We start from the raw sequence: 25,135 nt of genomic DNA on the forward strand, positions 1-25,135 counted from the left end.
CTGTCACACTATGATGGGATTTATATTTATTGGGTAACAGTTTCAGAGCCAGGAGTCTCAGGCAGTGTATGCAAATGGTATGGGGAGAGAAGGCTGTTGTAAGAGTGCACGGCGGCAATAATACATACATACATACATACAGAAAAGAATAAACAGAGTTATACACGCAGCTTGAGGAGGCAAACGCACCCTGCATGTTATCACTGGCTGATTTTTAACACTTAGTTCCAACCGCTTAGACGACCTGAAGCACATAGATCAGTTTCCACGGCTTGTTGGTTGAGGTGCACACTCGAACCTCGACACTCACTTCTTGTAGAGTATATAAATACCAGTTGTCATGCAGCAGCAGGTTTGTGCATTGCACCTATACAGTCTATAATTATAACTATGCATAATTACGCACGCATTTTTTCCCTGGATAATCAAAATAGATTCTATTGTGTCTGCCAGATTAATATGAGTTCTCTGTTCACCTTCCATGTCAGCCACTGGACTGTCGATATTTACTGCAGTGGCATTATTGTGCAAATCTAAATGTATCCAAATATGATATATAAGTGAATGCAACATTTTCCATCAACTAAGTGCATCTGACAGTTAACAGGTAGGGCGCCTAACTGCGCAGATATAACTGTCTTCTTAAACAGGTTTGTGCGCATCAGTGAGCACTGAGCAGAAATCCAGGAGCGGTTTCTTTAAAGAGAGGAGGGTGTGTGTGGGCAGGGTGGGGGTCACATTTTCAGATCTGGGTTTGGGTGCAGGGGGGGGGCTGTGCTCACTGCAACTAGTTATTAGCACGTTAAACAAATGCAGCAGGAAGTGAGTGCATAAGGTGGCGAGCCCTCAGTTTATGTTCCCATTTTACACGATGTTTTTCACAGATTAATGAGCAATATGATTCTGACTTCTTCTGATTGGCTAGAATCACGTGACGTCAGCTTTCGGGAATAAGGAAGTCCCCGTTACTCACACTAGCGCGAAATTTCGGAAGCTGTTTTGAAAAGTAACTTAATGACATGGCTGAAAATTATTCAAAGTCTAAACTTAAACGAAAGAAATCGTCTGTCGATGAGCTCCAGCCGGAAACGTCCCCCAGGGGCCCCCTGCAGAGCAGCCGTGCAGCGGCAGAGCCCGGGCGGTGGGTGTCCAGCGCTCCGCGCCACTTTTCACGTAAAGTACATCAAGAGTGTCCCTGTGAACCGGGCCTAGGCTGGTTCCTTTTCTTGTTCTACTCTGTTTTAACTAGTGACTTTAATAAAGCCTTCGCCTGGCGAAAAAACGAAACGCCGAACGAGAGAACCAATCTCCATTCAAATCTCAGCAGTTTAGTGTTTTCTTGCTTATCAGCGGAAATACATGAGTGACAGAATATACCTGAAGACCTTTCAGGAACAAGTGGGTGCCTCTGGAAAATTCGGCATGTTCGTGATCTAACAATACACATCTGTTTAGACACAAAGCTCAACTTTTAGAACTGCCTCTTAGTTCTTAAGGGTGCGGTCTGGATTAAGGAAGACGGAGAGGGCAAACCAGAAACTTAAAAACGCGACATTTTAATGATTTGAAAGCAGGTTTGTGGACTCGTTGCATGCCGAGTGAAAGGTGCACATCCTAATCTTTCAGAAATATTAACATAACATTTCCCTGCGGGGCTGCGTTACAGGACACAGCAAAACTGATTTTAACCTGCAAGGTTCTTCTGATCAGCTCAGACCATGCTTAAGGTAACAGAAGAGGAAAAGAAAATAAACTGTGTGCTGAAAACCAGCCCCTCAAAAAAGGAAAAAGAATAAATAAATAAATGAAGATTAAAGGTTAAAGACAGTGTGCTGGAAATGTGCACGGCTGTTGTATTAGATTGCACAGGTGCACCCAATAAAGTCATAACTACATCCCAAATACAAACAACCTAATGGGCACACAGTGGTCGATGCCAAGTAAAGGAAAACCGCAGGAGAGTAGTCTGATGTGGAGCAGCCATTCATTAAATTAACTCCACAAAATATTGCAGAATCTGTGATAGAGGAAACATTTTAATACAGCTGATTTTAAGAAATGACCTTCTTGTTTCTGGAAATGCAAGTACACTTTAGCCTTTACTCTCTGAATACACGCTGGGCTGGATGTATATGTGCTTCTCTCTCTCGCTCTGTTATTTACACAGGCAGACGCTGTGCACCAGATCAAAGAGCAGTTTCATTAATAATTTGATTGACAGATTAAAAATGCATACAAAATCATTTAAAAACATCATCATATCCTGCTCTCCCCTCTTGGGTTTTGGAAGATTAAATCTAGTTTTTATACATCTGGAAACTGTTGAGTCTGTTCAAATCCAACACATTTCTCTGTAAAGATAAGGCGGGGGTTTCATCAGCGGAGACAGCGGCAGTTGTGTGAAACAGACAGTAAGTAATATCTGGTTTACAGGTCAGCGGTTCCTGCAGCAGTGTGGTGGAACAGAGAGCAGCTGCCTGCTGTGGAGGCTCTGTGGGCGTCGGCACTGACGTCTGCTCTGCCGCACCTGGAGGACCAGCACTGGGACCTGGTTCCTGATCTTCCACATCCATCCACAGCGGTACGTTACCAATGCACCTCATTACGCAGTTCATGTAGCGAATATGATGAAACTCACGACAAGACTCACATCAACACGCAAGAGTTCCAAATGTTCAAAGTTCAGATGTATAAAAGTGTTGCTGCGTAGACGGTAGTGACGTGTGCTCCAGCCTGAGAGGTGTAGATAGTTATTATCAGTGAATGTGTCACAGGGAGAAATCCGTGTAGTGCTGACAGTGTCTCGAAGAAGTGAATCATTTCTTTCTTTAGTCCATTGTTGTGCATCTTGTAGATAGTGTAAAAAAACAATTATAGTTTCTAGTCCATCCTCCGTATTCTTATTCTGAAGTCTCCAGTAGAAAGCATTTACTGAGCTGTAGAGAGAAGCAGGGTTTTACATCAGAGACAGGCCGTTATTCCTAATTTCCCCAATTCAAAACCCGCTTCACGTTCACCTGTTGTCTTGGTAAATTCAGTGTAAGGTACTCTCAGTTTCTCTTCTCTAACAGAGTCTTTATTAACCAGTTGTTTCCAGTTGCTTCCATGGATCATTACCGTCGATAACCTCGACCCTTCCTGCACAGATGTTTCACGTTAAAAGTCCTCCAGTGGCTAAATGTTCAGAAACCGTCCCATTTGCAGTAGACTTTGGATGTTTTAAAATGAAACATCTGCAGGAAGTGTTGCATTTCATTGACTTTAGCTTTACAGCAAATGAAAAAATGGCAGATTGGAAATAATAACTGATGGTGAGTGTGACGTGAGCTGTTTTAGTAGAGGTAAGTGTTTTTTACCCGGCCTTTATTAGCCTTTATGTGTTGTGTTGGTACACTGCCTCTATTAATGACCGCAATATAAAGTCTCAAAGGACCATACCGGTTGTTTTGCATGTTTTAGCTACAAACTACTGCATAGAGTTTGTGGTAGCTGGATCTCCGTTATGTTATTGGTGCCTGGTGGTGCAGTTGTTGCTGCCAGCTGCTAAAGAGCAGACGTCTTAGTGTTAAAAATGACGAGACTGGCATTATTGTTTTCACAACATTAGCGTGTGGTTATTGTTATTCTTCTGGATTTGATTTTGTGACTACAAAGCTCATGAATGTAGCCGTCTCTTCAACTTTGGATGTCGCAGCTTCCCTGTATGCACCACTGGTGAGCGCTTTCCAAAATAGTCCTCACTAATAACGGCTTTATCACGCATCAACAAAGCAGCTTTGACATACAGTGATAAACTGCTGGCTGTGACTCTGCTGTGATGAAGAGCCTTCCTTTCACTCTTGGATTAACAGGAACCAGGTTGCTAAAACAGGTGTTCATCTCTATGCTGTCCATTTGAGAAATGCATGCTGTGAGGCTTTCTTGGTTGCTAAACTGTTACATTTTTTCTTTCCACGTTTTTCTTTCCACGTCACCTCAGAGACCCACGGCACCGCAGTTAGATGACCAGCGCCGGTGTGACCTCAGTGAAGAGGTCGCTGCCTTCCCTGAACCCTGTCCACCTTCTCAGAGGACTTCATCGAGTCCCGATCTTCTCAGGTTCAGCTCCTCCCAGCGGGACCTCTCAGTACAGACCAAACCTGAGCCTGAACCAGACCCACCTGACAGACAGCTGTCCTCTCACAGCAGGCAAAGTCATGATGGCGGGACAACGTCCCTTCAAGCCCTCACCAAAAGACCGCGGCTGTCCCTCCGCAGCTGGGAGGAGGCGGCATCATCAGCAGGATCCTCGAGCGTTGGGGGAGAAGAGGGGAGGAAAGGGGGAGAGCGAGAAGAAGACACCAGTTCAGCCAACACACCGCTTCTCACAAACCAGGTGAGGGTGTCTGACAGCCGAGTTTCTCTGCAGGAGGAGGAGGTGGTGGAGGATCGAGAGCAAGAGGAGGTGCAGAGGAGTGTCAGAGGAGACGATGGAGGAGGAGGAGGAGGAGCAGCAGGAGGAGGAGGAGCAGCAGGAGGAGGAGGGGAGCTGCAGAGCTGCCCCCTGTGCCTGCTGGTGTTCCCTGTTGGGTAAGAGATGCAACTCACTTTTATTCTCTTACTAACGTAAGGATTCTTTCTCTTCCATCTGTCGTCTCTGTCCTCATTTCTCCCTCTGGGGGGGTCGTGTGGTCGTAGAGGCGGTCCTCCCCCAAGAAAATGTGATGTTATTTGACTAAAAACTGCATTTTACATAATGTGAGACTATTATCATAACAGTATTTATTAAAAAAAAACACACAGGTTGTAGTTTTTCACATTACACTCGGACATTAGCAGGAAGAAAAGTGAACCAAAAAGCTCACTGATGAAGTCAGCGCGACGTCCTGAAGTAACCCTTCACATTTCAGTGGGTGATCGTACTGAGCGCCATAAAAAATAATAATCACTAAATAACATTAGTTAAACAAGGCTTATAGTGAAGGGATCTGAACTGTGATTTACTCATCCTCCCAAAGTCAGGGTGAAGCCCCTAACCAGCTGTGTGTGGGGGGGTGGGGGGGTCGTTAGGGTTGTGTCTTTATGTTATCCATACTCTTATCGGCCCGGTTATTTATCAATACTCTTACCAGTTCCTTTTCATTTCTAAAGAACTGGGGTTTTTCTTATTTTTAGGATTAGAATTGATTTATATTTTAAATATAACGTCACTATATAAACTCAATAATATTTCAGCGGAACCAAATCTAAAATGTCAGTAAAGTAAATAAGTTTCAGTTAATAAATCATATTCCTGACATCAGCAGAGAGAAACAGTCAGACTGCGTACAGACAGCTTCTTTGAGCTTGTAGCAGTTCACTATTAGCCGAGCTAGCTCGCTGTGCTTGTGTAAAACATGAGACAGAGCAGATTAAAACATCGCTCTCTACATGTTCACATGTTTCCGCTTGTTGATCAGGTGTATTGATAAAGTATTGGCCTTTTTATTGCACTCAGTTACAGTAACGAGCGTAGCTGTCGTCACCTCGAGTAATCTCCACCGCGGCCTGCTGTGCTGACTGCGCTGTGTGTGTGTGTGTGTGTGTGTTGGTGTGCGTGCATGCGTGTGTGCCAAGTTTTGTTCAGGCAAAGGTTGAACTACTCAACAAGGACATTTTCTTTTTCATTTCAACCTAACAAATGGGGTTTACATGCCTGTATGGCTGTAATCTCAGTTTTCTGAATAAGTGAGTTTTGATAAAAGGCCAGCACAGACGGAATGTGTCAGTATGGAGAAGTGTGTGTTCGCCTCACACTGAGCGCGTTCACTGTCAGTACCAACAGTAGATCTCCTTGTTCCTGTCTCTCCAGGTTCACCCAGATGGACTGTGACGGCCACCTGGCCCAGTGTCTGTCGGAGGTGAATGTGGACGTGACCTGGTGAGCCGACAGGACGCTGGCTGCGGTCCAGGAGCTACGAGCAGCCCAGATGCCCTGCACGCTCCAGGATCACATCGAATGGAGGAGGACACACCCAGAGAGCAGCTCGTACAGAGAGCACTCTCTATTCGCCGAGGTACTGACACCTTACACAGGCCGTGCGCTGACAGAGGGACTCCTGGACACACTGGCTTAAACCAGGATGTTCACCTCTTTGGAGAAAAAACACGCAAGTTGGGAAGAACGTTCCTGCCATGGAAGGGGGTTCGTTTTGAGAATTTTACACCAGGGGTCCTTTGAAAGCTCTGCTCACAATAACTCTGATGACTCCCCTCAGAGGACCTGCTGTCATATTTCAGTTGGCCCTCTTTAGACACTAGACCCTGAATTTGGCTCTCCTCGAGCCTGTCCACTTTGATTCCAGCTGGTCGAGAGGATCTCCAAACTAAACTGGCAATCCAGCCTGCCTCGTCCTCCGAGAGACCAAAATGGAACCGGGCCACGTCCTCCTCACAAAGCTGCTTTCACAAAAATATATGAGACCGGTCGATGGAGGCAGGTTTTCCCTTAGACTGGTCAGATGTGAATTAGACAGCTGCACAGAAACAACAACTGACTAAAAAGTTCCACTCGGTTATCATGATGATATGATCACATCGTTTCATTCAATTCTGTTTTGAATGAATGATTGCAAGCTAAAATGAATCATTGAAGTTTTTGTTTCACATGTGAAGGCATTGCGTCTCATGTAATGTCAAACAGTGGAACATTCACTGCATTAAAATATATATGATATATTTTCTGTGTGATTTTGCACATATTTGCCAAATCGTAACTATTAGCTTTGTCCAAAACCCCGTTTTTCTGGTGGAGTGAACAGAGCTGAGCAGCTTGAAGGCGCGGCTCAGTCGGCCATGTTTCTTAGTTTGATGCACAGAAAATGAATCCATTGAAGGAGCAGCATTTTGGGAAATGTGCTTATTTTCTGTGTGTTAAGTACAGCGCAGTTGGAGGGACGTGGTTACCTTTGCTTGGCATGAAGAAGCCGGGGGGAAGCCTGGTTTTGTCCAAAGTAAAAACTAAACCTTCCAACACCTCTAAAGCTCACCAATCAACATGCTGTATCTTGTGTGTGCTATTTGTTGGGTGCAGTGACTGTGAGACCAAAACCAAAACCTGTTCTTACAGGCCGCACAACCCACGCTATAGTAACTCCCCCTAAAAGCACACATTTTGTCCATTTGTTTGTGTGCAGATGAATCAAATACAACATGTTAAGCAGTGAGGTGCTGGCAGGTGGAGTTTTAAACTTTACACAGAGCCAGGCTAGCTCTTTCCCCCTGCTTCCGGTCTTTATGCTAAGCTAGGCTAACCGCGTCCTGCCTTCAGCTCTGTGCTGAATGAGATCGACCTTCTCGTCTCACTCAGAAACATTCAAGTTATTGCACCATCTGAAAAAAACATTCATACAGTTCAAACATTTTCTCTCTTTACTCTAAAAATACATTTAAAATGATATTTCTGTCTTTCTCCAAATGTGCTTGGCAAGAAGTGTACCGCAGACATTGTCTTGCACAAGGGACGGTAAATTAATCGGCTTAATATATGCACAGCAGATTTTTTAATATTAATTTCTAGTAAACAGTTCAAGTTTATTTTCTCTGGATCAAATAAACAGGCAGACAGAAAATGCCTTTTCCAGTCTCCTGGTATGAACAGAGTAAGTGGTGATCAGAGGATGTGAATATGTGCTGGTGTGTGAGGCCAACTCCCAGGCAAGACACACACACACACACACACACACACACACACACACACACACCAAAACTGTAGCATCGGCAAAGATTTTTCTGCTGTCGTCTGCAAAAAAGGAAAGACTCAGTTCACGGAAAACCAGTATCATTTTTAATAATTACACATATTTACAAATATGTGGTGAAGCAAAATTAAGCATATCCAACCAGCATTATGTTAGAAAAAAATCATGGACTAATTTCATTCATTTTTAGATAAAGATTTTCTTTCTTTTAGATGTTTGAATGGCCTTCACTGCTCTGTACTGCGGTTTCAAGGACTCCCGGTTCATCGTTTGGTCCCAGAAGAATGCGACTAATGTATCACCTGGTGTGCAAACAGATCAACAAGACATGACTGATAAAATGCAGCAAATGAGATGAAGTTTGGGGGGCTGGAGGAGGAAACTTCCTCCAATGTTGAAGTGTTTTCTAGCTTCTTGAAGAGTGTGTGTGTGTGTTCATTGTGGCGTACTAATCGGTGACTGTGGAACTGCTTCATTATCTCTCTGCTCTCTATCTGTTTCTTCCCTGCCTGTAAAGACCCTACAGCTAATTGAGACCCTTTGACTCAGGATCAGCTAATTAATCCTTTTATGTGGTTATCAAATTAGCGCGGGTCAGATTTCATCAAATAAATCTCAGCCAATAGAGAGCTCTCAACACAAAGCTCATTTCAGAGTCAGTGGCTTTAATCCGTGCTCGTAGTTGATATTCACAGATGTGATGTGCGTGTGTTTGATTTTATCCCGGCCTTTTAACAGCACAAGGCTCCTAAATTTGGTTACAAATATGTGGCTTGCTGTATAAAGGTGGCAGTACATGAAGTTAAAGTTGCATGAACTAGACACAGCCCAAAACTTCACTGTATACAAATAAACTCATGGCTTCTTATTGTTTTTGTACGCTCTGCACCAGCGGCTGGGGAAGTGAAAACGATGTTGTGACCCTGCGATGGATGGCTGACGTTAGAGAGCTGACAGCGTGTGCTGGGCTGGCTTTACACTGGGCCACTGCGGTGCTGACCGCTGCAGGTTACAAGTGACACAAACCCAGTTCTTCATCAGGGCTGGGTGTTAACTGAGATAGTTCAATATCGATGCTAATACAATACTCAAGTTTCATTTAGCAAAACTAACAGCTCAACGCATCGATGTTAAATAAGAAAACTTGAACGTTAACCAGCCCTCTCCCTGATAGTAAGGGGGCAGACAGTCCGAAGACGGACAGCAGACGCACACGCGCTTCTGTTCATACTACGCTGGGTGTCTGCACACACAGACGTGTTCACGTGGTCGTACGCTGTGGACTGTACCCGGACAGGTATGAAATTGATGTCATGCGGCCATGCGGATAGTTGGGATTTCTATTCATCTACACCTACTGTGAAAACTGTCCACTTAACACACTTTAAGTTGAATTAAGTCATTTAGTCGAGTGGGTCACATTTACAACTGCGTCACATACAGTCTGAAACATGTCTGGAAGGTGACCGAACGAGGGCTGTAATTCACAATTATCAGAATCAATAACTACATTGAATAACCCAAAAACTGTTGGCTGATTAAGTGTTGAGTCCTTAAAAGGTCTAAAAATGATGACAAATGCCCAACACACGTTACAGTTACTGTCTGCTGGTCAACTCTTAGACTAAGCAGGTAAATTGTTTGAGCACTACGTAGAACGTCTACTTCAATTTGAAGTGAAGAAAATATCGACAAACAAAAGTTTGAAGTACCTCCAGCATTAAAATAAGTAACAATGTGCAAAAATAATGAAACTAAATGTACGAGTGAAGTGAAACTTTGGAAGGATTCCTGTGTGATGATGATGATGAAGATGATGACCCGCCCTTAAAGTCCAACTGCATGTCTGCTCTGAGATTTACATGTCCTGTGCTTTTTTTGTGTATTTGATATCTTTTGCTCTCTTGATGCTAACAGGTGTGGTCCTTATTATTCCGCAGGCCTGCTAACAGAATGCTGCCTGTCCTTTGCTTGCACACCACAGTCACGAGTGCAGATGTGTTTACACGGTCTCTCTGCGCCCCGGTCGGCTCAGCTGTCCGTCACACACCGGCCCGCCCACTCAGAGGCTGAAGGAGCGTTTCTGATGGATCTCTGAAGACCTTCTTTTAGTCCTCTTTGAAATACAACAATATTACCAACACATTTGAATATCATTTTAACATGATTTTTGTCATTTCATTTGGTCTTTTCTAAGCAGAGGAACAATCTAACAGTTTAAGTTGCACTGAGCTGTACCTGCACCATGTAAAGCCAGCCTTAGTGTGGAGACAGGAACGCACAATGAGCCCAAAATGGAAATGGAGACGTTTCCACAAGACAGCACAACCAACGGGTCACATGATATTTTCGACCGGCTGCAGATGGTCACGCAGTGGCAGCTGGTGTGGAAGAATCTGAGCTCAGCCAGCAAGCCTGTACACACTGTGGAGGCTGGAGCCAATGAGCTGCTTTGCTTTTCAGCTGAAGTCCTGATATAATGTGTTTCTAAAGCTGCCAGACTGTGATTGGCAGCTTTTAGTATACCATGGCCTTTATACACCTTTTTAAATACAGTACTGTATCTGCTGCACAACACCCATCTGTGACATTTCTGAACGATAATTTAGCATTGGGAAAACTCTCGGGAAGCAGGACACAATCTTCACTATTAAATATCTACACATCAAGCTTCACCCTTCAGCATTTTGTCTCTTACCAGCTGGAGTCATTTCTGACGTTGGCTTAGATGCTACTCTTGTGAATCTATAGACCGGTCATAAATAATCTGCTCTGCGCTGATTATTTGAATTGATTCATTAAAAATAAGAAGATTCGGTCATGTGTCAGGACTGAAGCAGGCTACTGTGCTCCAAACATATCGATTCCCCTAAAGATTTGAACAGTTTGGACCAACCCTGGCAGAGTCTAGCCATGGCTTCAGTTGGTCTGTACCTCCTGAAGCCATGATGGGTGAAGAAATGTTCAATAAGAGATAAGTGCAATCAGAGACATGGTAATTAATACGATCTTTGAGGCACTTATTAAATAAAAAGTCGTCTCCCAGTTAGCACCCCCCCTATTGTTCGTGAAAATCATAAAAGATAACAAAAAGAAAAGTTTGTGGTTACGGATGAAAATGTGCCACTTGCATCAATAAAAAGGCATCGTCAATTTTGGATTCACTACCTACATTATAATACACAATAATAACTTATTTTTTCCTTTGCCATTGTACATTCTTGTTTCGTGTGAGGTGCCCCCCCCCACAAGATAGAAAAAAAAAATAGAAATTAACGAAAAAAAAAAAAAGTGCACGTAAAATTTCAAGTTCTTCAGCAGAACTGTCATATTCATCCAGGGATGTGAGACGGGTTGAAATGTGTTCATGATGGCAGGCACAGAATGAAACAGCTCTCCGTTCAAATTACAAAGCCGGTCGTGCTTTGACACAAGGATGGACGTTCTGAGGGGAGAAGGAATGAAGCCAAAGGAGAAAAAGAAAAGAAAAGGGGAAGACAACGTAACGACGGGGAATGTTCTTGAAGTCCAGTGTCTTTGTTTTCCTTGTAGATACCAAGAAAGAAGAGTTTGGTACCCCAACAAATCAATCTGAATCGTCCAGGAAGGAAACTCTCCCATTCTCCTGTTTGCTTTGCCTTGTTGACAGGTCCAGAGGGGGAGTTCGTCCTCCCTGTTGTCCTTTACTCTTCCTCCTCCTCGCCTTTCAGAGTTGGCTTGCGAGTGTTTTTTGGCTGAGACGGCAGCTTGGACAAACAGTAGGTGGGCGAAGGAGGAAGCTGGTCTCTCCTTCATACAGACTCTTCTGTGGATAGCAGCAGGGGGTTGATGTATTCAAATCCCTCAAACTCTGACTGGTCTATTCTCTTGATGACGTCCCTGAGGAGAGGGGGACAGAAAGAGGAATTAGAGGTGTTGTTTCATCACAATGCCTTCCACGGCAAAGCTGGATCAAGTTCTGAACAAAGGCAGGGACAGAGTTCATGCAGTGGAAAGTTTAAATATTCACCAAAATTTCAAATCTACAGATAAATTCCTGAAATAAATCAGGCACGATTGAGATCAACACAGAAATGTTTTCTGATCATTTCTTGAAGTTTGATCACACATTTGGCAAGTTAGGACTTGTCTGTACAGTACATATTAAGCTTAGACATTACTGTCACTGCCAACCTTTCATCTATAGAATCTAAACAATTTGTGACTTTATTTTGGTAGCATCTGAACAAATCCTTTAGGGGTTTTTGGAGTTAAATGATTATGCTAATTTTGAAAAATAAGTGCGTGGCGGACTTCATAATTGACCACTGGTTGCAGTGAAGCAAAATCTCTTCACATATTGCAAGATGTGTTGCAAAAAGATTGAACTCTCTAGGACCTGCTGGGGATTTTTGACAATTTATTGAAGTTTTGAGTGCAGTATTCCTCAAATTTTACTATTACTAGCTTATAAACCCTGCCCACTTTGATCAATCAAAACCGAATTTCACCTGCTGACTGGGACATGACTATAGATCATGTCATCTTAATTTCAGAAAAAACCCGTTTTGGGGCCCCCTAGAGGCAGAATGTCTAAATCTGTTTCCAATAGCTTCAACCAATTTTGACTTATGAGAGTTTATGTAAAACAGCAAAACGGATGGAGTATCAAAGTAAACTGTAGTAACTTTTTGCGGCTCGGCCTAGCTGATCATGTGTGAAATGTGCTGAAGATTGAATCAAATTTGAAAGCTGTGAAAACTTTTAAAGGTTTTGAGCATAACTCAAAATGGGCGGGTTCCCATTCCAAAAAGATGTGAAACCATCCACAGAATCCAGGGGAAACAATTTAGCTGTTAGCTGACGCGGCTCAGAAGTTATTGCAAAAACACGAACGCTGTTATTACAGCGCCACCATGGGGACGTGTACTGGGGACTGCTGTGGCACTGAAAGGGAGAGAGTCAGCAGCCCGCTGGGACTGGACAGTGTCTGACTGTGGAAACACTTTCACTTTCACATTTTAAGACACTGACAAAGAATCTGTACTTAATGTGGATCGGCCAAATCTGGCTATAACCCAAACCGCTTAAAGGCCTGATGAACTTTGACCCGCAATTTTGTAGCGTGACCAATAGCAGGCCGTTTCGATAGTGCTGACTTTTGAAAGTACAGGGAACCGGAGAGTCCAAAATGGAGGAAGCTATCGTAGCTTATTAGTTACACAATCTACTTTTATTGTACCTCTTCTTTTTTTCTCTTTTAAATTTTTTTTACATATTTGATTTCTCAATATATATATAATCTCCATCATTTACACTTCTCACATCAACAAAACAGAGACCCGCAAAACCGAAACAAAACCTAAAGACACATATAAAACAAACAAGCTCAACCTCAGTATCTTCAGTGAGCAAAATGCCAGGAGGGAGTAAACAGAAGAGAAGCTCCACGAGCTATTGTGACTGACTAGCGACAGCCCAGCGGGCTAGCGATTCAGCGGTTAGCTTGCCAGCTACAGCAGTTCCAGCTAGCCCTGCGAGTCGTCACTTTGTCACTAGAACCAAATATTTCACAAAGACGTGTGGATTCATTTTGCTGTACCACTCTCTGGTGTGACCAGACCTTAACAAGGCCAGTATTGATACTGATGATGAATCAGATTGGTGCATCCCTACAACTGGTATTCATCACACTTCCAGGAAACGTGACTACCTCTGTAGGACGTGGGCACCTTCGGGTGCTGCAGATCATCCCTCCTTATTATGACAACAAGCTTCTCGCTGCATCTTCAACGAAAACCACTCAAAGATATTATTTACAACTTGTACGCAGTGAGTCAGATGAGACATTGTCCTTGAGGCCCAACAATGCATTTCCTTTCTCAAACTTTTGCAACTATCAAACATGAAACAGTCGGCAGGAATGTATGTATGATAGGTTGAGACTAATGTCAACAAATCAAACCAGACACACAAGGCACACATTAGACGTAAAACTGGCTATGAAACCCAACGTTACAGTAAAAATATATTGTTATTATATACTGTATATATTTTTAAAAATAGCTTTTTCAAAATACATTTAATAACAAAAACTCCCTGTTTTTGTTATACCTGCTGCTACTGTTCTGCAAAACTAGTACAACTGTGCATAAGCTGGAAACCACCCGATGGGTTGATGCTTGTTTGTTAGTTTCTCTCAGAATAAATCCTTAAAACCCTGTAAAATGGCATCTCTTAGTACATGATGTCAAGTGAAAGAGAAAGAACACGGTGTAAACTAAATTGTGGAGGAACTCGAGCTGCTTCTTTGTTTCCTGAGTATGCTGCTTCTATTAACAAAGGCATAATCACAGGTAAATGGAGCGGAACCCCATAACTAGTGGGCTCAGAGTGGCTGGGTAAAAATAAATGTACTCCCTTAGCAACACTGCTGGCTTCTTCTCCTGTAGCAACAGGCTGTTTACTCATCTGTGTGTGTGTGTGTGTGATGGTGAGATGTGGAACTGAAGCCCAAAAAGGAGGCCTCTCACTGGGAAAGGCCGAGAGGCTTTCTCCCTTCAGACACTAAGCAGAGGGCTTTGAAGTTAAAACAATAGGTGCCTGCACTGGACTTTCCCCTGGTGTACCAGGTGGGTGGGGGTCTCACTTTAGGGGCCACCGGCAGTGTCGAACAGGTTGCGGATCCCACCCACATAGAGTACAAGGACAAGTGAATGAAATGCTACAGTGTCTTTCTTTCAGTTTGCCGACTAGAATACTGATGAAGCAAATATCTGATCTCATGTGAAGGACTCTCACTGTAGGAGTAGGTCAACCGCCAATACAACAATTAGATTTAGAAAATGGTGTTTTTCTATTTTGGAGTTTCAGAGAGAACAGAGAGGCAGAAAGAAACACCACAGAGAGGGACACACAAAAGAGAGGGGAGAAGGTTTGGGAGTTGACCAAAACAAACAGTGTGTTCAACCAATGTAAATGTTGCCCTTTTTTTTCCAGGCTTGGATGACTTGAAAGCATTACCAGATGCAGAATGAAGAGGAGAGAACGAGGAAGGGACAGAGGAGGAGGGAATGAAGTGGGAGAGACAGAACAAGAGTGAGGCAGAAAAGCATGAGGATATCTAGAAAGCATTTTAACTGGTTTTTGAAAACACATACTAACATTTTGTACCAATATGAGATATATAAGAAATCAACACTACAACACTGAACAGCTATTTGCAATCTAATAATTTTAACCATCTAAAACATCAATGGTACCGGGTTAGTACATCTAGTGTGACTAATGACTACTGTGTGGTAGCTTTATCCACCACTCACTACAGTGTTCATTCAGCTACTGAGTGAGAGTTTTGATTAGTTCTCACGTTGTGTTCAGACTCAATGTGACGCACATTCTTAATTGATGCAAAGATGTGAGTGGACACCAATAGGTGCAAATTTGCTTTAGGGGGTGTAAAGAAAAGACGCATTCGTGCGAGTTGAATATGTTTCAACTGGGACAAAAAACAAAACAAAACCAATGACACCAATTCATTAATGTACACAGACAAGATTAAAAAAGTATAGGGGCCTGAAAGGAATTAACACAAAGAACTAGAGTTTCAGGTAAGTTTTGAGACCAGTCAGAGAGACTATATTACTAGATAGCTGCGGCTAACATCTGTGCAATCGGTGCATTGGCTTTTTATGGAAAATGAACACCGCCTGCACAAATGTTTCAGCAGTCAAGTTTGTACAAACAAATGGAGGCGAAATTTACTTTGCGTTCAATCTTGGCACCCATCTTACACACCCCTCGCCTGTAATTCAGTTACGTGCCGCTACACTTGAACAGAAAACAGGTGTGCTATCACAGTCAGAGACTCAGCGTTACTGAAGAAGTGTGGATCCACTGGTGTTACAGGGGTTAAATTCCTGCCCACACAATTGTATGGGGGTGGGAAGCCAGTGAGGGATCTTCTCCTTGATGGTGGGAACCTTGCTTGTTAGCCCTTGCTGGAAGGTGAAAGTGATAGCAGTGACAAGGCACATGGGGAATTGGGCAGATAGAAAGGATAGAAATGTGTTGCTTGTCAATATATGCATGTAATCTGAAATAGATCAACAGAACATGACACGTGATTTTGTGGGGCAGCAGTTTGTTACATGAAACCAGACCTCCAGAGTCTGTGCATTGACAACAAGGGTCTATAGAGAACCTTCTGCTAAATAAGACTTCAGTTTCTGAGCTGCAGACTGTTCGTTATTGGAAAGAAATAAATAAGGGGAAGAAAGAATAAATTACTTGAAAATAAATAAATGAATGAATGAATTAGTTACCAAAAATACAGCACCTACAGTGCTAGGATACGCAACAGGTTCACTAGAGACTAGAGCAGTATTCTGGTCCTAGCCACCATATTCCCTGAAAACAACCACCAAGGACCAAAGCTACAGAAGAAGAAAGTACGCTTCTCTAGGCACTGGCTGCGGCTGCCATTTTCTAAGACTGGGAGCTGGCATAGAAAAACTAAAGCCTCTCTCACCCTCCCCGCATCATGCTGGCAAGGGCCCCCAGCAATCCTGACTTTTAATGTCGCAATGTAAATCTCTAACATGGAGGGTTTACCCTTTTCTCTCCCTACATGGCTCTCACTTCTCTTTCTTCTCGTGCCAAGCCCGTCACGAGTGGGAGAGAGGGGAGACTGGAGAGCTTTTTGCATCACCCCCTCCTAGCAGGAGTGGGCGACATCAGCCCCTCTCCTTGGTAACAGAGGGAAGAGAAAGGGGTGGGGTGATATAGCGCGAGATGCAGGGAGGAGGCGTGCGTCTTCTTTTGATGTGCCGTGGTGTTTGATGCCAGGTTGATATCTCCACTACTGAACTGGCAGTGTGCTCTCCACCCCGTTCTCCCACTCATCTCCCTCCTCCCTTCGCTGTACCACCCCATCCTCCTCCACAATTCCCCAAAAGTCTGTCATGGACTCCCGTCGTCAAACCATGTCATGTCACAAATGAGCTTCAGAGCCGTCTCGCTGCAGCCCCTTAATGAGCTGCGAGGTTCACCCACTCCGAGGCTGGTTTGAAGATCGGCGTCTAGTGAACAGCAGAGGTGTACAGCACCTTCAAACTGAGGGAGAGCCATGGCAGCTACCCAAAGACATCGGCCATCGGTGCAGAGCATGATGGGCATTTAATAAGGCTCCAATTAACACTGGGAGCTCCTGTTGCTTCGTGCCCTGTCATTTCACAATGATGTAGTTATTGCTGTACATGTTCAAAAGTCAGGGAGTCAGTCTCCACTTCACCCAGCTTCTAAGTATGGTGCTGAACCGGTGGTGATAATACCAATCACCAGCAGCTTGAATGGCACCATTTCATCAATTCTGTTTTGTCTGACAGTAAGAAGTCAAGAATGATAGGAAGTTTAGATGATTAACAGAAAGGTAACAGTAAGCGGGGCGGCTGTGGCTTAGAGGTAGAGCGGGTCGTCCACTAATCGGAAGATCGGCAGTTCGATCCTGCCTTCCCCCAGCCGCATGTCGAAGTGTCACTGGGCAAGATACTGAACCCCAAATCGCTCCCGAGGGCTGTGCCTTCGGTGTGTGTGTGAATGATTAGTTTCTTTGTTCTGATGAGCAGTGTGTGAATTGGGTGAAGCGCTCTGAGTGGTCGGAAGACTAGAAAGGTGCTATACAAGTACAGTCCATTGTACTTGATCTGGCATGATCTGTTGTTCTCCTATGGAGAGAGCAAAGACGTTAAACCTCAAAGCAGCGCTACCTTGTGTGTCGTGTGCTGCCTGGATTTTAAGGCTTCATTATACTTCAAAGTCAGTGCTTGTCTGATTGCCTAAGAGCGCCTGAAACCCACTTTTTGAGGCTGCGTCCAACAATTTGTGTACCTTTCCAAAACACTTGCAGTGACTGACCAGGTGTATCAAGGTGCGAAAGTAAGGCGGAGTTTGGACTCGTCTCTCAAGCTCTCTGTTTTCAGTCTTCAAACGTTACTCTTCTTGTGTACAATCAAGTGCAACACTGAATGCCTTCAGGGAAAGACAGCTCTTGGAGACAGACCAGGGAGATAGTGTTTTGAAGTGTGGACATTCAAAACAGGTACAGACACTTTTGCCTTTAGATGTGGTCGGACGACATGTCATATGACCTTGTTCGTTTTAAGCATACCTTCACGCCTTGTTGCCGCACTCAAAGGGCTAGAGATTACGGATGTGAGTGTATCAAATTTTCATACTATGATTACTGTGGCCAAAAATATCACGGTAAACATTATTGTCATGATAATCATCAAACTTTCCTGAAATTCTGCTATTAGTTCTAAAATCTAAAAAAAAAAACTTCACACCATGATTGCCTCGGTGTTTATTAAACCTAACAAACTGAAGAGATACGACAACTTGAGTGTTTTTCTCCAGTGGCCTGTTCATGATCTTTCACTGATGAAAAATGCATCATGCACCCAAAACCCTGTTAATAATCAGGTTCTTACTCATTGTCAAGAAGGATGGTTGTGACTAACTTCTTGTGTGTTAAACTGAAATACACAATTCACAAGCAGCCTTTGCTAGATTGTTTGTGTTGTTTCTCTGTGCTTTACGTTGGTGACATAAACCTATGCTCCACTTGGCCTCTGAAATGTGTTCTGCGCCGCATCTTGCCGAAAGGACAGCTCATGCCAATGATCATGTGTAGAGAAGTCAGGAGAAGTGCAGGTAGCATCCTAGCCCATTCCCATCCCGTATTTTTCCATGTATAGGTCGTCACGTCATAGAGGATGATTTTAAAGTGGGCAAGGTGCATGGTGTATTTAATTTTCAGTTCAGCTTCTGCTTTTGAGCAGCAGGGTTGTTGAAAAATGTTTTTTTTTTACTAAAATTAGTCCAAGCGTTGCAGGAAAAATATAAATGTTGGAGCCTGAAAAATCAATCCAGCAGGGATTTAAATGAAAATGTTGTCTAACATGAGCCTGGTAATATCTATCGGCAGGGTCTGCCAAAGCCTTATGGAATAGATTTTGTGATGGCACAGAGGAAAACAGGCCAGGCTTGTGTTTTCGTGCTGTGGCTGCAGACAGTCTGCAGCAGCAGAGCCTGCACCGTGTCTGTTGTTGTGCCAGATCTCTGCAGCCTTTTCTCTCCAAAGTTAAATCTTAAACAAGGGCTCCTGTCACATCCTGAGGGCCACATGTTTGCATTAATCAAAACAATGTCCCTGATGGATAAAGACGTCAATGTTGGGAACTCGCAGTGGGGGATGTTTTTCTTTATTGGATGCAGAAGTCTTCTGGGAAGATGGCACAGCACCCACTGTTTGTGTGAAAATCAGAGTTCATTTGCAACCCCTATTTGACCATGACAGGTTCTACTGACCACATGTGTGCTTTTTTTAGCTGTACACCTTTACAGCGAGACACATTCACACCTGCCAAGTACAAGCATAGTTTAGTCCTGGTGGCCACTGCACAGCTCCATGAAGTGCCACTGACCAACAACTTGCCTGTAGTATGACGCTCTATTTTAGTAATTGATTGTGACACAATTCAAAAGCTCAAGACGTAATTTAATTTGCAAGATAGAATATAGACGCAATTTAGTATACGGTATTGTAGAAATGTATTATGAGTCCAACTGAATTTGAAGAAATCAATATATATCTTCTTGTGATTATTTTTCTGCAGTGATAGCGCCCCTTATATTGTTTTATTTATACTACTGTATTATTGACAAAGCTGGGGGCCAACATCTCTGCCCATTGCTTAGCATCATCTGTGACTTCAGCACTTTGCACGTCACTTTGTGACTCTGTGATTTGAATCACTGAGTAATGTACGGAGTGCTGAGGTTACAACACTGCCGGCTGCTGAGAGTTTTGACAGTCCGTCATCACATCTGGACCAATGAAACAGAGACAGCTGACACTAGCTAGCCCCCCTCCTGTCTATACCATGGGACGAATACAGCAGAGTGTTTAGGAGCTGCTGATAACTCAGCAGGTGTTGAAATAACATGAATGAAAAGTGACATCTAGTGGAAATCAGTGCTAACATTAGCAAGCTAGGCTAACTAGCTAAAACTTTTTGAGTTGAATGCAAACTTAACAGCATGATGGTCCTCCAAAATGTTGAATGTTATAGGGACAGACATCTAAAATCACAAATGGTTGGTAGCTAATGCTATGTGGACCTGATGAAAAAGAATAAAAACACCAGTCCACCATAAAAGTTTTCAATTGACACTAAAACGATGTCCTGGGAAACACCCACTCAGAGGCTCGAGGCTTAGACACAGTTTCCACAAAAAAGGATGATATAAAAAATATGTCCAATATGTCCGTTATTATAGTTTCATTTTCTTACACAAAAAGTGAGACTAATTAAAGCTTCAGTTTGATTTTAAAGGGCTGTGAAGGTGTAGGGTTAGATATCTGAATGTCTTTTCCAGGTAGTTACTGATTTCCATTTATTTCACTACACTATCAACATCAACTTGCAGAGACCTAAAACCTGCTTGACTTTAGAATTTATTGCTGTCAAAGTTATCATTGTGTAGTGGAGAGTTTCATACATACAAGTGTGTAGTTTTCCCTTGACGGGTACACATGTGAAAGAGTGCACTAAATTATTCACACGAGGTCGACTTTAATGATGGCAGTGATGTGAGCTGAAGAAGCAGTACTTACTCATCATCTGGTGTTAGCTGCACTGGTTCATTAGTAAACTGCGTGTCAAAGTTTTCGAGGCCGTAGTCATCAGAGATTTGAGGTTTGAAGGGTGGCGTCACTTCTTTCTTCTCCAGCTGAGGAAAAACAAACACATAAAAATGTATTACGTATAACAACTGTTTTTACTCAATAATGGAGGGTGGAGACCATGCAGAAAAAAACCAACATAGGTTTGCATGCACATCATATGCTCTAAATTCTGTTAACTTTCTACAATTACAGGGCATTGATTCGCTGCACACCCCCTGCTTTGATCAAAACAGAACAAAACAGAAGATGCATCACTAATTACCTAAAGGACATGGAGCTGTGTTTGAGTGGTTATACTCCTTTTCCATGGCACATTACTCACATTTGAAAGCTTTTAAGTGTACACTGAAGGAAGTATTTGCAACTTTGTTTCGTCAAACTAAACGACATGAGAAGTGTTCCCTCACGTATGTTGTCTTATTTGATTCTTATGATTATTTTGTGATAATTTACTCAAAGCAAAAAACATGACGGAGACTCATGACTCATCAAAACTCCAGTAATGTTCATATTGTTTATTTGTCTAAATGAGCTGTTTTTGACCCACATTTTGTATGAAATTGTTTTCCATTTGATTCGTATTTGTCTGAAGATTCATGTGCAATAATCAGTTTGTAGTCTGATCAAATAACTGAAATAAAGAGACATCATGCTCATATTTATGTTGGCAATACATAAAGGAAGTACTTAGATCAGTACTGGTTTTGGCTATTTGGTAAAGTACACAGCAGTCATATTGGTTCTGAAATCTGATGCACCTCTAATTAAACACCTAACTTGAAATTCATGTCTTGAGGAGAAATGCAGTGTGGCACTTTTATTACACTTTAAACAGTATTTACTTAATATTGTGTTTGATGAATTGACCCTTCGCCCCGTAGGTAATCTTACACCTTGCGTTGCGCCATGCTGCCGCTGATTAAAAATATGGAACCTGGACATTGCCATGTGGCAGCCGCTTGCTGTCCTTTACCTTTAGGCAATGATATGCTCCTCGGCCTTGAAAGTAATGCTAAGTTACTTCTATAGATACTAAGCTAGCTAGCCGGGCATGCTAACGTTATCAGCTGATGTTAGAGAAGACAAACACAGTTTATTCCATTCCTTACACTTCTGTGCTTGTGTTTTTATATATATATATATATATATATATATATATATATATATATATATATATATATATATAAACTTCGTCCTTCACCCTCCGCTGGTGGTCTCATCCTTCGAGCTCGGGTCCTCTACCAGAGGCCTGGGAGCTTGAGGGTTCTGCGCAGTATCTTTGCTGTTCCCAGTACTGCACTCTTCTGGGCCGAGATGTCTGGTGTTCTTCCAGGGATCTGCTGTAGCCACTCCTCCAGTTTGGGGGTCACTGCCCGAGTGCTCCGATGACCACGGGCACCACTGTCGCCTTCACCTTCAAGGCCTTCTCCAGCTCTTCTCTGAGCCTATATATATATATATATATATATATATATATATATATATATATATATATATATATATATATATATATATATATGTATAGAGCTCGAAGGATGAGACCACCAGCGGAGGGTGAAGGACAAAGTTTTTTGATATATATATATATATATATATATATATATATATATATATATATATATATATATATATATTTATATATTTATATATATATATCTTCTTCCTCTGAGCCACAGAGCTCCATTGTTGTCCAAAATCTATTAAAAACACATCAGTGAGCCACTCTGTTGTTCCTTCATCACCATGAACACACACACTGGAGTTTACTCTGACTCAGCCCCACACACACACCGTCCTGCTGCCCCAAACACTCACTACAGCACCACATGTGGATTCATCCGCTGCTGAAAATAGTCCCCAACAGATGCACTATTTCCTCCTGTTTATCTGATAAAAACTACAGCGAGCAGCTGTTTGAGGAAATTACTGAGCCTTTTTAAACAGGAAACTATATATTAGTGTTTTTAAAGATTTACGTCTTCAGCAGGAACCAATGGGCTCGGAGCTGAGAGCCGCAGACAGAGCAGGGAAGTCAGAGAGTACTGAGAGACGGACTGACACATTGTTGGTTTTGGTGTTTACATAAGCACTGTGAGACAAATGCGTGATTTTGGGCTGTATAAATAAGATTGACTTAATGGTACAGGATGATCTGCCACGCCTATATTTCAATGAATAGATAGTGTTTAATGTCAAATGTTTTAATTGATGTTTGACAAATGTTGTAACTGACGTGTCAATCCCTTTATTTGACACAATAAATATGTCTAATAAATATAAGGAAAGGAAATCCACCTTGAACATTTGAGATGATTAAACAGCACTCAACAAACAGTGTGATGTACAGAACATCTGCTGAGTTTAAACACCGGGGCTCTTTTCCGTGTAGTATGATCTGCTGCAGTAAAAGATGGGCACCTCGTTGCTTTGTTTCTCAGTGGCAATAAGAAAGGACTGAAAAAGGGAGAGAAAAACAACAGAATGGAGAAGGTTGAGCCGGCAGCAGAGTAATTGTGCCCGAGTGATTCAGCCGGCAGAGTTTTTGTCTGGTTTGTTTCCATGGTTTCACATCGGTCCCTCATCCCGTTAAAATGCGCACTGAGGAAATTTTCTGAGAACACAATGAAGTCGGATGGGCTCACAAAGACCACAGGTACACATGTTTGCTCTCCCTGTTGTTTTTGGTTGTTTCCTCAATCTAAGAATGTACTACTTTTTAAAAGCCCGGTTAGACGTAGGCTGAGGGGAAGCTTAAAATAGAAGTAAATCATTGTGGCTTGTGAAGGCTGATCCAGGTGCTGTCTGACAGCTGATATTCAGCTTTCAGTCGCATCATTTTAATGTCAAAAAGTAAATGAAATTAATCACGTGTATATACAGTCAGTGTTTCCTCCAGAATTTGTAAAAAAGACAATAAAAACTTGATTGAATTTGTAGTTATAATGATAAAATAACAGCACAATAATGAAGATTCGTAATTTTTAAGGCTGCTACCAGTAGTTTTTGAAAGGTGAGTGAGAGGTGAGTTATTTTTCCTGTGGCAAAAAACAGCTGAAGTCACTCAGTAATGTGTGTGTGTGTGTGTGTGTGTGTGTGTGTGTGGCCTGCCCACGAATAAGACAGAAGCTTGACGTTTGTGTGTAAACAAGTTAAGTCAATTCTCTTCCTCTACGCCTGCCTGTCAAAACTTTTCACAAAAAAAATCTATATTTTGGTTTCTATATATCTATTATTCTTATTAATAATAATAATAATTAATTGACGACATTTATCAGACATCACACTGCTCCGTCTCAAGACACAAAAGGCTTCATATGACTTTTTTCACACATACAGTATTACTAAGTCCCAACACTTTGCTGTGTTAAATCGGTTCCCTCTAACCAAGTACTTTAAGCCGTCCAAACATACAACGAATCTTAATCATAGAGGTGGCAGATCAGAAAATTGCTTCTGTAATACTCATGTGGGTCATTTTGGAAGCCACTGACAAACAGTTTATTTAGTTGTTTAGGTAGGAATACTGTCGAGGAATCTATTAAACATTCACAGCTTGCTTTCAGTTCCAGTTGTGTGAGTGTGTGTGTTTTAGTTCCTGCAGAAGTCCTGGTTCTCCTGCTGGTTTTTGCAGCAGTTTCTATGCTTCATTAGTGTTACTGGTTCAAAGTGCTCTGTGAAAACAGCTTCAAACAAACAAACAACTAGAAACTCTTCCCATCGCTCCCTCTCCATCAAATTGGCCCACCTTCCCCCAAACTCTCTCTTTGCTAATTTCTTTTTCAGCGCCTACCTCCACTCCTCTGTCAGTCTCACCCCCTCACATCCTGTCTCCATCTTTCTCCTCTCAATTTGTCTGTCTTACTCATTGTCAGTTCTTTCATCTTTTCACATCGCTCTCCTCTCTCCTCCTACCTTCCCCAGTCTCTCTGATGTGTTGTTGGGCAGGCTGAAGCTCTGTGTGGTGGTAATGAAGCGCACTGAAGGCCAGCATTGAGCCCAGCACCCACACACACACACACACACACACACACACACACACACACCCTGAGGCCAAAGGGGAGCGCCAGGGCTAACCAGGCGATCCATGGGCTCAGAGTGACCAAGAAGTGGCTTCACTTCACTGTTGGTTTGAATTTAGGAAGTGAAATATCTTTCAAAATATCTGTTTCTTGTACAGATCTGCTGTCAGACAGTGGACATCCCACAAAGAAACATGCAGATGTTTATGTACGCAGCTAGCGCAAGTAAACACGGTGCTGTGTGAACAGGCTTGCTGGGGTTTTATTTTTTGGTTAAACTGGGTTACGGTTACCTCCAGTGATTGCTGAGATGTGGGAACATGGCGACTCTATGACAACAAAGTCAGGCAGAGCGAGACAATCAGACAGGTTGTAAACTAGCCAACAGTTTATCCCGAAAACTGAAGCGTGTTAAGAACAAAACAATAAACCCACACACGACCACCAGGTCGAAGGTAACTGCCGGATCGGGCCAACTCGACTGCTGCCTCGGACGAGCTCTGGCTGGATTGAGAAGGCACTGTTCCTCAGAACAAAGACAGTGAACTGTGTCCTCCATCTCTCACAGTGTAGTCCGTCTAGGTGTCGTCTCACGGCCGTTACGGAGAATGATGAAGTGAAGTGGTGGAGCTCTCTCAACAGTGGAGGGTGAATCCACTTTGGCTTCT

The 25,135-nt window shown here is 42.8% G+C and overlaps 2 protein-coding genes across 7 annotated transcripts in view; one reads left to right on the plus strand and one right to left on the minus strand.

Annotated features, from left to right (window-relative positions):
- Positions 1–830: 830 nt before the first annotated feature.
- si:ch73-70k4.1 (snake venom metalloprotease inhibitor 02D01) lies at positions 831–6,693 on the plus strand. Of its 3 annotated transcripts, none has more exons than XM_044210924.1 (4): positions 831–1,141; positions 2,434–2,581; positions 3,980–4,569; positions 5,831–6,693. In XM_044210924.1, the coding sequence occupies exons 1-4, from the start codon at positions 1,020–1,022 to the stop codon at positions 5,901–5,903; spliced, it is 933 nt and encodes a 310-aa protein (XP_044066859.1). In that variant the 5' UTR covers positions 831–1,019; the 3' UTR covers positions 5,904–6,693. The 3 variants fall into 3 exon arrangements, with proteins under 3 accessions (XP_044066859.1, XP_044066860.1, XP_044066861.1); XM_044210925.1 differs by having other exon boundaries at positions 1,048–1,178; XM_044210926.1 differs by lacking the exon at positions 831–1,141 and adding an exon at positions 1,196–2,081.
- A 1,088-nt stretch (positions 6,694–7,781) lies between these two features.
- prkcz (protein kinase C, zeta) overlaps positions 7,782–25,135 on the minus strand; it is a 107,009-nt gene continuing 89,655 nt past the window's right edge. For all 4 annotated transcript variants that reach the window (XM_044210920.1, XM_044210919.1, XM_044210923.1 and 1 more), the window contains 2 exons: positions 20,377–20,492; positions 7,782–11,597 (listed from right to left, as the gene is read on the minus strand). In XM_044210920.1, coding sequence (XP_044066855.1) covers positions 11,510–11,597; positions 20,377–20,492 — 204 coding nt within the window. In that variant the 3' untranslated portion in view covers positions 7,782–11,509. The remainder of the gene's footprint in view (positions 11,598–20,376; positions 20,493–25,135) is intronic.

This window comes from Siniperca chuatsi, linkage group LG10, assembly GCF_020085105.1.
Source record: "Siniperca chuatsi isolate FFG_IHB_CAS linkage group LG10, ASM2008510v1, whole genome shotgun sequence".
NCBI lineage: Eukaryota > Metazoa > Chordata > Actinopteri > Centrarchiformes > Sinipercidae > Siniperca > Siniperca chuatsi.

Coding starts and splice junctions, on each gene's coding strand:
- si:ch73-70k4.1 (XM_044210924.1), top strand. CDS start 1,020: ATGGCTGAAAATTATTCAAAGTCTAAACTTAAACGAAAGAAATCGTCT. Junction 1,142..2,433: donor GCAGCGGCAGAGCCCGGGCG/GTGGGTGTCCAG, acceptor TCTGGTTTACAG/GTCAGCGGTTCCTGCAGCAG. Junction 4,570..5,830: donor CTGCTGGTGTTCCCTGTTGG/GTAAGAGATGCA, acceptor CTGTCTCTCCAG/GTTCACCCAGATGGACTGTG.